Source organism: Pseudonaja textilis, chromosome 1 (assembly GCF_049901715.1).
Source record: "Pseudonaja textilis isolate UNSWEBS1 chromosome 1, rPseTex1.2, whole genome shotgun sequence".
Lineage (NCBI taxonomy): Eukaryota > Metazoa > Chordata > Lepidosauria > Squamata > Elapidae > Pseudonaja > Pseudonaja textilis.
This window is the reverse complement of record NC_141990.1, coordinates 150,781,628-150,797,403: the sequence shown is the minus strand read 5'-3', so window position 1 is coordinate 150,797,403 and position 15,776 is coordinate 150,781,628. Positions and strand designations below refer to the sequence as shown.

At 37.7% G+C, this 15,776-nt stretch overlaps 2 protein-coding genes across 4 annotated transcripts in view; one reads left to right on the top strand and one right to left on the bottom strand.

Moving 5' to 3' along the window:
• Nucleotides 1–4,732: 4,732 nt before the first annotated feature.
• Nucleotides 4,733–9,948, bottom strand: FBXO48 (F-box protein 48). 3 transcript variants are annotated; one of them, XM_087919283.1, is made up of 4 exons: nucleotides 9,735–9,948; nucleotides 7,424–7,580; nucleotides 6,471–6,831; nucleotides 4,733–5,411 (listed from the first exon to the last, which is right to left on the bottom strand). In XM_087919283.1, exons 3-4 carry the CDS (start codon nucleotides 6,795–6,797, stop codon nucleotides 5,232–5,234), a joined length of 507 nt encoding a protein of 168 aa, XP_087775409.1. In that variant the 5' UTR covers nucleotides 6,798–6,831; nucleotides 7,424–7,580; nucleotides 9,735–9,948; the 3' UTR covers nucleotides 4,733–5,231. The 3 variants fall into 3 exon arrangements, with proteins under 3 accessions (XP_087775409.1, XP_087775410.1, XP_026568625.1); XM_087919284.1 differs by lacking the exon at nucleotides 7,424–7,580 and having other exon boundaries at nucleotides 9,636–9,948; XM_026712840.2 differs by lacking the exon at nucleotides 7,424–7,580.
• Nucleotides 9,949–12,234: 2,286 nt separating this feature from the next.
• The window catches only part of APLF (aprataxin and PNKP like factor), a 37,644-nt gene continuing 34,102 nt past the window's right edge, over nucleotides 12,235–15,776 (top strand). Inside the window, 4 exon segments of the mRNA XM_087922263.1 lie at nucleotides 12,235–12,363; nucleotides 13,340–13,372; nucleotides 13,375–13,413; nucleotides 14,684–14,850. Of these exon segments, the coding sequence (XP_087778389.1) occupies nucleotides 12,235–12,363; nucleotides 13,340–13,372; nucleotides 13,375–13,413; nucleotides 14,684–14,850 (368 nt within the window).

Genomic DNA, 15,776 nt, shown 5'->3' with positions numbered 1-15,776 from the left:
AGCTAATCTTGATTAAATATTGTTAATTTTTCTTTCTGTATGCTATGCCTTTCTGTACGCTATGCCTTTGGTTAATAAGATATTTTTAAAGAACTATTTTATTATTCTCTCAAACTGTTCGCACTAATGATCTTAATATTACTTTCCTTTGACTTCTTTTGAAAAAGTTCCTGCTTGAGGCTGAGTCACCAAAACGTGCGTTCAAATATGTGTTTTTGTGTTATTCTCTGCTTTATTTCTGGCTTTGAATTTACTTGCTTGTGAAAGATACCATACTTGTCTTCATCTCCAGCTTCTTCACTTGTCTGTTAGTCAACGATACATTCTGTTCTTCCGGAAATACTAGTGAGAAAGTAAAGAAACTGCTCCACTGAAATATTTTGCACAGTATAGCATTGGCCTCTGAATGTAGAGGAGCAAGACCCATTGAATTCATGTATAAATGTTCTATTGGTTCTAGGCACTGGTGGGATTCAAATAATTTAACAACCGGTTCTCTGCCCCAAGGATCGGCTGGGTAGTTGTGGCTGGGTGGTCATTTGACTGGGTGTGCATTGCCAATTTGATGTCACTCACATCAAGGGGCACTTCACCCCGTCCCAGCCACTGCTTGTCATGCTCAGCCTCACCTCTCCCGGCCACTCACCTCACCTTCCAGTTTTGGAGTAGCAATTCATAAAGATTTTATGACAAAATAGTTGTCCTTCAGAGTATGTTTATAATCTAGATCGGGGATGGCTAACTTTTTCCAGACTGAGTTCTCAAAGTGCCTGTGTGCACCCAATCCCCCAAAATGCAATGTGTGCACTGCCCCTGTGCATGCAGCGCCCCCATGTGCACCCTGCTCCTACGCATGTGTGCGCAGCCCCCCCCCACATGTGCAGCACAGACCCACCAACCAGCTGGCCAGTGGGAGGGGTGCATGTATGCACGAACTGGAGCTGAACCAGGGTGATAGGTTCGCCATCATGGGTCTAGATTCACATCTATTTAAAAACAGCACTCAGAAAAGTACCCATTAATGTTACCTTACACACTGAAATAGGAAAACAGGTAGGCTATTGAAGGATCAGCCTGGGCATTATTCTCTTCATCCGTTTTATTAATGACTTGCAGATCATTAATGAAATTTGCAGATGGTGGAAAAGTTGGTGGCATAGTTAGTATCCTAAAAGGCAGGCAGGGAAAAAAATCAATCCTGAAGGGGCTGAAAAGAACATAATGACATTTGAGTCAGACAAGGCAGACTTTGTTACCTAGGAAAAAAGAAACAAATGAACAGGTATGCCATAGATGTTTTTAAATCTATGGATTCTTGTATGGAACTCATGATTTTCTAAACAGCCTCTCCCACTTCTGTAATTCTGGGAAGTTTTAAAACAGAAACACTATACAGCAGTGTTTCTCAACTTTAACTTCAGCTCCCAGTATGTTGTCTGGGGAATTCTAAGAGTTGAAATCCACACATTTGAAAGTTGCTAAGGCTGAGAAGCATTGCAATACAGCAATGGAAATGTGAAGTTCTTGAGTCAATTTAATAATGTTTTTATTATTCTACATAATAATTATGTTTTTATTATTCTACATCATTGCTCAATGTTTCCTGCTTTTAGAGTATTAACATCTTGTTCTTGCAAATATATGTAGAACTTTTAAAATTTCTAAGAAGCTGACAACTGAATATTATTTGATCAGTCTTCTTTCCAGCCACACTTAACTTCTCATTGTCGTTTTTTTTCTCCATTATTTTTTCTCCATTGACGTCAATGTTCCAATCATTAGAAACACATTGATAAATCTGAAGTCCTAGAAAAATGTCTTACATGATAGCTGAAGACTTATGTAAGATCAAGGGAAACTTATGCTATTAGTGCCCCTAATCTATTTTCTCCACTACAGATTACACTGTATTCCTATTGGCATTTCAAATAAGTATTTAGTGTCAGGGATCCAAGTAATACATCCATAGTGAACAGAACTCCAAGGCAGGTGAATTCCTCAAAGAACTATTTTATTTGGTATATCATATTGACACAGGCTGGTAAAAACTGATTCTGGGTGTTCCACAGTTTTCACCTAACTAAAAGTTTTTCCCTTTCCCCAAACAATCAGTTGCATGATCCAATCAAGGTACCATCCCAGTTTCCTAGTGACATTGTTCCTCCTCTCTCTGGCCATCTGTGAGAATTTCATTGGTTCCCAGGAGAAAGTATTTTGTTTTGGCTATAAACCCCAACTGTCTCTATTCCCCCATCCTTATCCCTCAGCTCCAGTGTGGCAACACTGAAGCCTCAAAATGGTCTCGGTCAAGTCAACTTCAGGGTTGACATTTTTATTGAGATGTTTAAAAAAACCTGGACAAATTATAGTCTTTGTGTTCAATATTGCGTGTTGACTTTTTGTTCATTTTTTTTCTTCCCAGTTAGCTTGAGCCATTCATGGGGCTCCCTGTTACCGCATGTGAATATTCTAATGTTTAGTTTTACAAAGAAATGAAATAACAAGACATACTTTCATTGACCACTTCCTTTAAGGTCCAGTAACTTAAGGCATGATTGTTTTCTGCCTTTTCATTCTTTTGTCATCTTCATGAGTACAGTGAATTTGAGAAAAGAACATCTCACACACTAGAAGAACTACCCGTCTACTAACTTCATGAAACTAGTATAATATGAAACTAGTTCATATAGCACACTTGATGTAATCATAGTTTCTCTTGCACTATTTGGATCTAGTACCACAAAGTCAAGAGAATTTAATTTAGAGAATGTACACTGTTCTCATTTCCTGTCCTACTTCATATTGTATTTTGTGACCCTGGATATGAGGTCCAATTTATAAAGATTACTTCAGCAAATTTTGTAAGTTTGATAGTATTAAGGGTTATTTACAGGGAGTACCTAGAGTAGGCAGAAAAGCTTAACATTTAGCTAGCTAAATTCTATTTGAAGGACAGTTAAGAGAATAATTCCATGTATGGTGTAGTGGTCAAAGCATCAGGCTAAAAACCAGAAGATGGTGAGTTCCATTCCTGCCTTAGGCACAATGCCAGCTGAATAGCTTTGGTGAGCCACTGTTTCTTAGAAGAAAACCACTTCCAAAAAGATTGTCAAGAAAACTGTGAGAACTTGTTTAAACAGCCTCTAAGAATTAGATCGACTTTAAGTTACCATTTTCCTATGTGTGTCTAGAGAACTAAGGCTAGAAGTAAGATCCAAGATTGCAATTTCATAATCAAAGAATGGTCAAAATAAGACATAAAGAGACACTTCAAAAATAAATTCTTAACTTTTTATTCATGCTTCCAATGCCAATGCATTTCATAATCTATCCTTCCTGGACATCCTTTTCAGCAGAGATCACAATGGCAAACTTTCTGCTCACTCACTTCCCGGTCTCTCACCCCACCTCCAGGCTGTTTGCTTGCCTGGCCTTCCAAAGTGGGGAGAAGGGCACTTTCTTTGATGGCTGACCCAGGAGAAGAGCCCCTTCTCTTGGCTGCCATTACATCATAAGCCTTCTTCCCCTTCTTCTCCAGGACAAGCAAAGCCTAAGGGGTGAGTGACTTGGAGACAAAGTGGGCAGCAAAGAATTACCCATTCAGCAGGCTACCCCAATCCTCCTGAGGCTGAAGCCATGAGGGAGGGAGAAAGGAGCATGCCCAAAAGGTTGGAGAGCTTCAATTAATGACTGAATTAGTGCATGGCCACCTGGAGCTGGCAGCGACTTGGACTCGGGAGGGCTCCCACACAGGCAAGCTCCGGTATTACTGCGGTGTGGGTGCTCTCAAGAGTGGTGGCGATCTTGGATGAGCACTGGCTGTGGGGACAGAATCCCAGGAGAAGCATGTACCTCGGAGAAAGTGGGGGGGAAAAGGAGGTGGGAAGCCCAAGCACACAGTTTCTCTTCTCCCGTGGCAGCTGTACCCCACAGCCCTACACTGCAAGTTCCATGGCTGGAACTGAGAGACAAGGAGTGCAGCGCTGCTCCTCAGACAGCATATTCATTTTCCTTCCTCGGCGGGAATTGACTATTCAGACTCTTAAGCACGGGGGGAAGATATGCGGGGGAGACACTGCCATGGATGGAGAAAGTGGCACCGTAACCTACCTGGCTGGTTGTATTGCTTCCCTAAAACCATGATGATGCCACTACCACCAACACCCCTCCTCCTCTTCCTGATCTTGCAACTTGCCAAGAATGCAATCGGGAGTTGCTCAGTTGAATATTCATCTCAGAGCGGATGAGGCAGCTTATGATATTGGGAGGATGGAGCGAGCAAGGAGCAGGAAACAATCATGTCCCAGATGAGGTGGAGGTTTGGCTTGGGGAGGAACTGTGCAAGTCACAAATTAGCCACTTGTGTGTGCAAGAGGCAAAGAGTGACTGGGCGGGGAGGGCATGGCATGGCAAGATTTAGCTGAACCAATGTGAACCAGCTGAATCCCATCACTGGTTCTATGGCTACTAGAAGTTAGTTCTATTCCTAGCTTACAGGTGAAACTCAAAAAATGAAAATATTGTGCAAAAGTTCATTTATTTCAGTAATGCAACTTAAAAGGTGAACCTAATATATGAGATAGACTCATTACATGCAAAGCAAGATAGTTCAAGCCGTGATGTGGCATAATTGAGATGATTATGGCTTACAGCTCATGAAAACAGTGGATTTTAATTTCAAATCAATAACTTTAATTGCAATCTTGAAACAAAATGTTTATAAGCAGATAAATCAGATTAGTCAACCATTCTTTATTTTGATCAATCACCAAAGATAAATCAAACTGTCTGATCAGCAAAGATCTTCTAAGTCAATATTCTTTAAGGATAGATAACCTATATCCTCCATAAGTTTTACATTACAATTCCCATCATTTCCATTAATGGACTTCTAACTTGCATTGAAGGGAATAGCAGTTCTAATCAGTTGAAATGACCACTAGTAGACTAAGCCACCAACTAAATAAATATTTGTCATTATTTATAAAGTGCTTTTTATAAGCATCAAAGAATCATTTATGCATATAGCATTTCAAATTATGTAATAAAGAATTAAAATATTTACAGTTCTGAAAATGTACAATTAAATAAACATGAATAAAGCAGCCACAAACCAAACTACAGAAAATGTACACATATACAAATGTGGACAGGCACACACGCGCACACACACACACACACACACACACACACACACACACATACACACATTGACACACACAAACTCCTCTCTAATTTCCTCTGTATAAAACTCTTTCCAGTTCAGCTTCCAAGATTTCTCCCCAGGTATCCACATCCATAGGATACATACATTTCTCTGGTAAATTAGTCCATGACTGAATATTGCTATATTTTCCACTCAGCCATTCATACTTTACTTTGCTTTTCCAGTAGTTTCTATGAAGCGTGACCTGATAAAAGCAATTAGAGAATAGGAAAGAGATATAAATAAAGGTACAAAACATATTCTTATGGATAAAAAGCCTTATTTTGCAAGCAATTCTATAATTAGTGTGTGTGTGGGGGGAATCAATTCATCTTCGTAAAAGATGGCTTCAAGCCAGATTATTCCAATTTTTCACATGTGAGATTAAGAATTTTACATGAGATTAAGAATAATTTCACTATGTGAAAATTCTGTAAATTCCTTTCATTAGAAAAGACATATCTAATCCTATCATATAGTTTTTGTGTTTGAATTGCAAGTTTTTTGAAACCAATATTTTAAGGATGATTTATTCTAGGGGAAAAATTAGAATAGACTTCTAATGTATTGCTGCCCACTAGTGATCCATGGAAATTATTACATACTAGAAGATTCAGAGCTTAAACCATTAATGTTACAACCAATTATGTTTACTGAATATTTTTATATATATAAAAAGAAAAAGTAGTTTAAGTGGAAGTGGATTAGATTAAAGAAATGGAGAGTCAGATGAAGAGCTTCATTCTTTTTCTTCTGGACCTAATCACATCACCAGCCAAAAGGTCTTTTCCCTTTTTTTTATATCACAGTATATATTCATTATATTTAATAATGAACCTTGACAGCCTTGACAGCGGATTCTGCTAGGCCTTTTATTACATACCTTGAGACCCTTAGGAAAATACTGTTACATTTTGATAGTAAAATGACAGTTTTAGACATTGCAATTTGTCACTGTTGATTTAAGATATACTGTAAAATAGATATGTTAAATAGTTATATGGATTTTTGATCTATAGTGGTTGCCAATTGCTTACTAGACATAATTTAAGGTGCAAAATCTTAAAAGCAATTGCTTACAGAAATATATCGTCTTGTCATCTTTCTTTCTAGTTTTGTCAAAAAATAAGGTAAGTAACATAGTCTTAAATTACAGATCAACCTGTCAAGTAAAAACCCTAAACTGTGCCAAAAGACTTAGTGCATGAGATATCAGATCTGGATATAAGAGATCATAATAAAATCAAGCCTCAATTAAACTTACCTTCCATGAATACCCTTTTCCTCTGTCATCATCAACCTCTCGCTGACAGACAGCTCTTATATTTAAACAGTGGTGTTTCCATAAATCATCACAATGTTCAATGGTTTGGTTCCAGCTCTTGCAAGTTACTGCAGCATTGCATAAGCTGTGAATGTCAAGTTTGCTAAAAATCTTTAAGCTGACTTCTAGTGGAAATAGTTTCACAAAATCCCCTTGACTGTTGTGTTTCCTCTGTTTGGAAAATTTAAAGAATAATTTCTTACAAGTAGTTGTTGCAACAGTCTGCTGGTTTTGTTTGGATGATTTCTGTTTAGATCCTTTTTTCATAGTTTAGACTTTGTTTAAATACCAGTCAGCCTTTCTGAAAAGAAAAGTATCAGAAATGAAACTGTAACCAACTGTTTAGAAACATTTGCTGCCACTTAATGTCATTAAAACACGATTTCTGCCTAATATCAGTGCTAAAATATCTCTTTGTATATAGTGACCATGAGCACAATAATTTGGGGAATTTTGGCTTTAATATTACTGCTTAATTGTTTCCTCTGAATGATACCTTGCCTTTCTTAAGGAACATACTGTATAGATATGTGAGTGTATGTGTGTGTCCATACAGGCATACATATTTTTTTCTATTCAGTTAAAGTGGAGCATCTTGAAGTGATACACTAACTGAAAAGTAGCAATTATGAAGAGACAAGTTTTCCAATTTGAGCCAAAGGAAATAATTGCTCTCAGATTTTTGCACATACAATACATGCATCTGCCATATGAAACAATTAAATTTACTGTACTGCTTCAGTGTGAATATGAACCTGGAAAAAAGGGCAGGCTACAAATCTAATATATATTATTACTTTATTAATATACGTTACTTTAATATGCATTATTAATACATTATTACTATTTATTACTAATACACATTATTATTACTCTATTCAGTTTCAACTTACATTTGTTTGTTGCTTGAAAGCTGGACAAAAGTTTCTATAATTGTTTTGACAGCCAGGCCTGAGGAGCTGTCCACTTGAAAGGAAGCTATTCCTCTGAGTAGCGTGGAACACAATCTCACTGGCAGACAATAAGGGCCCCTTAGGATGATTGATTTACCTGAAGGTAAGGATACATTCATGGTCTACCCATCTATCAAACGTGTATATTTAGTTATTAATTGGTTAATTTTACACCCTGACTTTTCTTCCAGAACTGAAGAAAGGAAAAATAAAGATCACCATGGTTACATGGTGATCTTTATTTTTTCAAAAGAACCTTGTAAGGTAGGCTGGGTTAAGACCAATTGGCCCCAAGCAACTGGCAGAGAATAGATTTGCAATTGGGTCTCCCAAGACAAGTTTAACACTCCATTGTAAGTCAATGATTCTACATTATGACTGTAGACAAGACCCATAAAAGTGATGAGTCATGATCAGAATCTAAAGATATATGACAGAATAGTATAGATGGGATAGGTGGTGTCTACATATTTATATGTAAAAAAACCTTGTTTTTCAATAACTATGATTCTTAAAGTTTTGAATGTTCATAGTTTTAAATGACTTCTGCTTCCTACATAAAGCTCACAGCCTGACAAGAATGGTTTGATTTCTTCTGCTACTGTAGCTTGACAAATTTGGCAGGGTGGTTGGGAGGAAAATTTAAGTGATGCTGTCAATGATCTTGAGCCATTCTTCTAAAAAATAAAGAGAGACAGACTTTGCCCATCAACTAGCTAAAATACTTCTTGTTATTTCCCCTCAAAAATGCCCCTTAAGGCTTTTGCAGCAAGATGGTGAAAGGGGAAAAATCCACAAAAGCCTGGAATGGTCTGGTGGGGCTGATACTGTGTTGTAACCTGGTATTTCAACATGGGGGGGAGGCGGGGGCGAATGTATGAGTACAGAAACATGGCAAGAGGGGTTGATTTAGTAATAAGCTAAGAAGCTGAAGGTTTTATGTAAGTGTAAATAAGTTTCACCTGGCAACAAAAGAATTAGCAGTTGTTTTGCACAGTCACCCAAATAAGCAGTCCTTTAATATTAAATGTAATATGAAATGAAAATATTAAAGATGTAAGTACTGGAGTACTTGACTACTGTTTCCCTAGGATTTAAAATTGGATGGCTTTAAATCATTTGGGGGGGGGGGTTTCAATGCAAAGCAATTAACAATGTAAACTTCATAATTGAAATGGATCAAAAACTATGTTTCTCTCTTCAGGAATTAGTGACTTTGAATAGAGTCTTGAGGATTTTTTCTAGAATATATTTTTTTAAAGTATTGAACCTTACCAGTCATCAAACTTGCATACATCTCAAATAAAAATTCCACACATTGAATTAGAATAAAAAATACAATCAAATTAAACACACTAATTAGCTCCCTCCTGAAACATGTAGTTTTTTTTATTTGCACAGTTGCAGCTGGGATGTAATAAAAATTGAATATATATGTAGCTTAAGGAGGAACTGTGGAGTCCTTAGTGCTCCCAGAAGTTTTATTGTTCACAGGATGGGTTGTTTTTGTGGGTGCATATACATGTTAGGAATGGCAAACTTTAAAGAGACTATTGTAGTTCAGGATTGAAATGAGGGGTCCTTGATGCTCTCTGAGCTTGTTTTCTTGCAGACGTTTCATTATCCAAACTAGGTAACATCATCGATGCTGGTTCGTTGAGCAATGAAACGTCTGCAAGAAACAACCAAGCTCAGAGAGCACCAAGAATCCCTCATTTCAACACTGAGCTACAAATATTTTCCTTTATTGGATGGAGAGATTGCACATCTCTGTTCTCAAGCAGGTTTGGGGAAATTTTGGTGTTCCAGAAACCCCAGTAACCTCAGCCAGCTGGAGAGGAAGTATTTTGGTAACATTTGGAGGGTCACGGGGTTGGACTTGATATTGTCACTTTTAAAAGTTAGATAAATGTAATCCTATATCAATATCTGTTTGGCAATTCATATTCTATAAAACATCTGTTTTCTTAAGGAGCACCAAGGGCCCCCTCATGGCGAACTTTGCATATTATGACGGGACACTTGTGCACTTTCCACATCAGCACTATCTAATTTTACGAAACTGAAAGGAATTCGCCTGAGAATGTACGTCAACATATTTCCACAACCTCCTCGAGCCACCTTTTTTCCCTATGACAGCTGAAAACCGCACCCCTTGCCGCCGCTATTTAACTGCCCCGCTCCGCCCTGTTCAGTGATTGGGTGGAATCGCGACGTCACAGAAGAACGCAGGAGGCTCGAGGCCGCTCACCTGGCTCCCGGCCCTCCGCTCCCGCTAACGGTTTTAACGGCTTCTCCATTCGAATTTGTTTTTTGTTTACTTCTTCTTTGTTGTTGTTCCTTCCCCATTACAAATTACGTAACTAGAGGTTCCCGAACCACCCGCCTTTGCCGATAAGCATTTCGGGAGCTGTAGTTTAGTGGCGAGGCAGGAATTTCCGTAGTGGATTTGTGGCGCGGTAATGGGTGTGTTTCTCTTAAAAGGCAGCGAGCTATTGGTTACACCGGAATGGTATGCTTCCGTTCAAGCAGATAGGAGGGATATATATATAAGAAGGGACGGTACGTTGCTGTGTTTACTTCCCCCTTGTGGAATCTTGGGGGGGAAATGCGAGAGGCCTGTTATCATTTTGGGGTTTCAATTAGTGCCAGTGGACGGGGGTTGCCCTTTGCCGCTCGGGGAGACAGTGAGAGGAAGAGGCTCGTTTTTGGGAGGAAGCGCCTCAGCGGCGCACCAAAGGAGTGCCAGTTTGTCTAAATATGCTTGTGTAGTTGGTTGAGAGGACCAACGGCACTGGCAGCAAGTTCGCGAGCAACCCATTTTTGGGCAAATGAAGGAGAGATATGTATTTCCTTTACAGACCGTCCGGTCGCGAAGTTTCCTTCCTTCCAAGACGGCTCTTTGCCCAAACAAATTTGGGTACTTTTTAACCTTGATGGAGGCTATTCAAGATTTTTGGCGTGCTTTTACCGAATCTGTTACAGCGTCCTTTACCTGGTCGTGCATTCAAAGCAACTTGCTGGACCAATGAGCCCGCCCCATCAGTCTATTAGGGCTTGTCTTTTTCAAAAGCTTGGTGAATTGAAACCATTAAATCGGTAAGATTTAATGGACTTCGTTTGCAAGCTAACAAGGAAAAAAAATAACACGTAAAGGTGGAAAAGCTAAAAGAAGCAATGTTGCTTGGTTGCTTGCATACATAAGAGTATGGTTAGAGGACTCTAGATCATTGCACCAGACCTTATATGCACATTGTAATTTATATGTTGAATACATGCATTTTATCCCCATTGAGCAGGGCAATACTCCTAGAGCATCTGATAACTTTAGTGTAGCTTGTATTGTGGTTTGGTTGATACTAGAAGAGTTATTTGGGATTCCAACTTGAGCTGGGGTTTGATTGAGGTGCTCTTGCCCAAGGCTTTGATCCTGAGGTCATTTAAAAATTGGAAAGGAAAATTTCCCTCTGATATGTAGTTTCCTTTCTGGATGAAGATATATTATGAGAGAATATGATTTCTTCCTTTATCTTGAGAGGATTACATAGCACTTGATTGCAAAATGCAAGCCCTGGATCCAGTAGCAGTTCAGCCATAAAGTTTGCTGGAGGTTCACCAGTTGGTAGCCATCTTTTAAGTCTAATGTCTAAGCCAGGCTTGTCCAACCCGCGGCCCACGGGCCGCATGCAGCCCAGGTCGCCTCGTAATGCGGCCCAGTGCCCACCCCAACCTTCGTGCCAGAGCCAGCGAGGTGGAGGAGGAGAGGCAGGCGCAAGGTGGGGCGAGGCGAGCGCCAGACCAAGCAGCAAGAGAAAAGGCGGGTGCCGTCAGAGCACCACCTCCTGCTGTTGCCACCGCCCCCGCCGCCGCTTCTGCCCCCGTCGCTGCCGCTTCTTCCCCCGCCACCGCTGCTGCCCTGCCGCCGCCACCCCCGCCGCCGCCATCGTTTCTGCCCCCGCCGCCGCTTCTTCCCCCGCCACCGCTGCTGCTTCTTCCACCGCCGCTTCTGCCCCCGCCGCCGCTTCTGGCCCCGCCGCCACTTCTGCCCCCACTGCTGCTTCTGCCCCTGCCGCCGCCGCTTCTTCCCCGCTGCTGCTTCTGCCCCCGCCGCCGCTTCTTCCCCCACCACCGCGGCTGCTTCTGCCGCTTCTGCCCCCACCGCCACTTCTGCCCCCGCTGCTGCTTCTGCCCCCGCCGCCGATAAAAAAAACGTGATAAAAAAATAAATAATTTTTAATAAATAATTAATAATAAATAATAAAAACATCTCACTAACTTCATTTCCAAATAAATTTAATATGTTAACTATGTTTTCTATGGTTTTTCTGGATGATCAGGTATCGTTACTGTTATTTTATTTTATGTGCGGCCCAAACCAAATTTTCATCTTCTAATGTGGCCCAGGGAAGGTGAAAGGTTGGACACCCCTGGTCTAAGCCTTAGACTCTAAGGAGCAAGAAGTAAAGATTCTAGAGCTGAATGTAAATACTCTTCCCAGAAATCTCTGGTGCTATGCAAATACAACCGGTGACTCTGCTCCTAGGTGCCTACTTTGCTCCACTTGACAAAATCTTAGTTTTTGTGAACTGAGCTGCCAGGAACCTCTGGTGCTATGCAAATGCAACCAGTGACTCTGTTTTTATAGTAATTTTATTAAAGTGTATAATTGCAATAGTAAATTCGAAAGAAAAAAAAGAAAAATATTAGTGTAGATACTAAAAAAGGGAAAATAGAAGAAAAATAGAAAAACCATGTATGTAGCAAAGAAAAAGTATACAAGTAGTGTCCTTTCAAAACTTGAGCCTGGATTTGAGCCTAGAGTTTTGAACCAGCATGAGACCCTTACTATCTTGTCTCCTTGTGAGGAACAGCAGTCTGAAGTATTAACCAGAGTTCTCAAGACACTTGCCGCTTCTTCATTCCACTTAAGTCATCATTTTCAGTCCATCTTTTCTTCAACCACAAGCCTTTTGTTTCATTCTCTTTGAATTTGTACCTTCTAATTTGCAGATTACAGTTTACTTTCGGTAGTTGAAAGAAGACTCATACTGATAAGCTGTGTGTTTGAGTACATATATTGTATTTTCCACTAGAGGTCACAATATGCAAGCTGTGTAGGAATCTCTGTCCCACAATTAATTGTACTTCTTGAAGTACATATTTTGTATTATAATTATGTATTATAACATACTTGAAATTATAATTATGTTCACTATTTTCTTTTTAGTTTAATAATGGTTTTTCCAGTTACTTAGATTTGTGTAAATCTAAGTGGATGACTACAATAAAAGAAATGACATACAACATATTTTTGTGTTCAGATTTTATGGATCACAGTTGAAATCATTTAGGAGTAATGTCGTTTCATGCTTGTATTTTGATCCATCAGCCATGATGTTGTATAAATGGACCAAAAAAGGACAAGGCTTCTGTATCTTTAATAGGAGTGCACAAATGAATTTACTTAAATATTGTTTGCATGATTATACATATCTTCTGAAGCTCCAATTCTGAATTGCTGTTAAGGTGGAAGAGCTCTGTCTTTAGTTTTTCACTATTTTATAGTGAATATAGATTTAGAAAGTAAATGGAGATAGGTTTTTTTCCCTTTCTCTCTGTCTTAATGTGAATATATATTTAAATTAGCTCTTTTCTTAATTGGATATCTTAATTGGTATTTGGCATGAGTTGCTATGCATATTTTACTGTTTGTAAAAGGATGAACAGAATGTTTACAGGTAACAGTATTTTCATAGATAAAACTAAAGAAATTCTCTTTGAAAGAGATAGCTTATTTATACAATACTTTTCTCATCCTATTCTCTGCTGCAAAATAATTGAATTGCCTATTTCCAGGTTACAGAAAAAAAAGTTTCCAGGAAGCATATGATATTCTGAAAATAGTTGGTGACCAGCTTAGCATCAAACTGGTGGGTAGTGTTTGCTGTTTTTCCATGTAAAATTAAAAGAAAAATCTAAGTTTTGTACAACTTATTCTAATATTGACTATCTCTTTCATTTTTAGTCTTACATTGAAATAGGTTAAAATGGTAGAATTCAATATATATACATTTATATATAGATATTCAGGATTAAAAAATAGAAAATACTTTTTCAGAATATACTTTTAAATCTGTTTTGTATTTAATAACTAAAATACAATCTGAATGTAAGTAATCCCTGATTTGGTTCACATGTTGCAAGCCATTGGTTGTTCAGAAGGCTTGAATCGATCAGAGATAGAATGCAACTATATGTTGCTCTCCTGTTATCACATCATTTCTGCAAATATATTTTCTGAAGCTCACACATTGATACAATATTGTGCCAACCCAGGAAAAACTATGTTTCCTTTAAAGAGCTGCAAACGTACCGAAAAAAATATCTGCACTAGATCTAAAGCACTTTTATTTATTTTATTCTTTTAGTTCACATACTATAACGACCAACAGGCTGGCCAATTATATTTGCACCTACCATGATATAACACCTGAGCCTAACTTTTATTTAAGAATCAATTACTACTACTGTTAAAGGAGCTACATATTTTTCTAGGCTTACATAGTTGAAAAGAGAAATGGCTATTGAAATGAACAACAGAGAGGGGCAGTGCTGTGTTTCAAAATACAATCAGCCATTACTTCAAATTTCTCTTTTCATTTCCTAAGGATTTAGTGAATATATTTGTGAGGTAGGATTGAAAGAACAGCTATTTATCTTCAGTAATCCAATAGTCTAGTTTCCTTGTTTCCATTGTAGCTTGGGCATTCATGGTGGGTGAAAAACATTTATACATGTGTCATGATGTCAGCAAGAAAATGTTCTGATTTGCATAAATGTTCTGGTTTTTGTTATATAATAGTGCCATTAGTGCAAAATAATCATTTGACATCACCATGGCTTATGATCATTATTGTTCAGCTCCCCACAAGGGAGCTGAACTTCTCTGTAGTGGCATTTGTCAGAAATGTAAATTGATGGAAATACCTCATGCAAGGAATTTCTTGATCCTGTACTAGTAAACCTTATTTGTGGTCTGAATGCAATTAATATATAAGAAGCATTTTCTCACTGTAGTTTAAAATAATTATCTCCCAGAATAAACTGCATTATAATGGAATCAGTGCACAGTGATTAAGTCTATTAAGTCCTACCAGGTCTTCACTGATAATCTATACTAAAAGTCTTTTTAATTGGTAGGTCCATGTGAATCCTTGTTTTTATTGGCCTGTTGAAGATGACCAACTATTTCCATTGGACAGAGATAAGTGGCATCAATTGTGTTCAGGTGAGAGTTTTTCTCTGTTGGTAGACAAATACACCTTCAAGGTTCTGTGTATTCCACTGGAAAAGGAAAATCTGCTAAGGTAATGAGATTTAATGTTGAAAATATGTTTCAGTGTCAAATTGCCTCTTACAATGTACTCTATGCAGTATGTTAAATGAGTCAAATTAAGTTTGACTCATTATAGTAAGTGGTAGCTAAGTAAATTATGCTATTTATCCCAGGTTAGCTGTAATTGCAGGTATTATTCCTTCTCCACAAAAAAATTAAGATGAATCCTGTTACAATTGTACATATGCAAAGTGTAATTAGAGAGTTTGATACATATACATATAAATATACTAATATTTTAAATATTTGATCTTGTTAGATAACGGAAACATCTTTTTTTTTTCAAAATGACAAAAAGTAATGAAAATTGTAATGACAGAGTTCAAGGACAACACTACAGCAAACTTTTTTTTTAATAAATTTTTATCGGTTGTTAAAACAAACAAACAAACAAAACATAAAAACATCAAATCATCTTCCATATATGTACATACAGTGTGCTGGTTGGTTTACAAATTGTTTTGTGCTTCCATTTCATAGTCTTCAATTATAATTACATTGTATATAATCTTGTATTTTCAATCAATATATTAAATATATTAATATCATTATTAATCATTTGACTATACTTTTATTCATTCATGTTTTCCAAAATGATCATATTTTACTTAATTTGTTTTATGACAATTCAGATTATCCCAGATCTATCCTAGAATCATTTTGTAGATATAATAAGAAAATAATAGATCTTTATATATTTATTATTTTCTAAAAGTCTACATATTTCATTACTATATTTTATTGTCTAACCATTGATAGAATAGATCCCAAATTTTATAAAATTGTTTATCATCTTGTTCTCTAATTTCAAATGTCAATCTACTTATTTCAGCACATTCCAATATTTTCTTAATGATTTCCTCCTGGGATAGTATTTTCTAATTTTTCCAGTTTTTA

Excerpts from the sequence above, each read along its gene's own strand:
- FBXO48 (XM_087919284.1), bottom strand. The coding sequence starts at position 6,797 with ATGAAAAAAGGATCTAAACAGAAATCATCCAAACAAAACCAGCAGACT. Across the intron at positions 5,412-6,470 it reads GAAAAGGGTATTCATGGAAG|GTCACGCTTCATAGAAACTA; the intron begins GTAAGTTTAATT and ends TGCTTTTATCAG.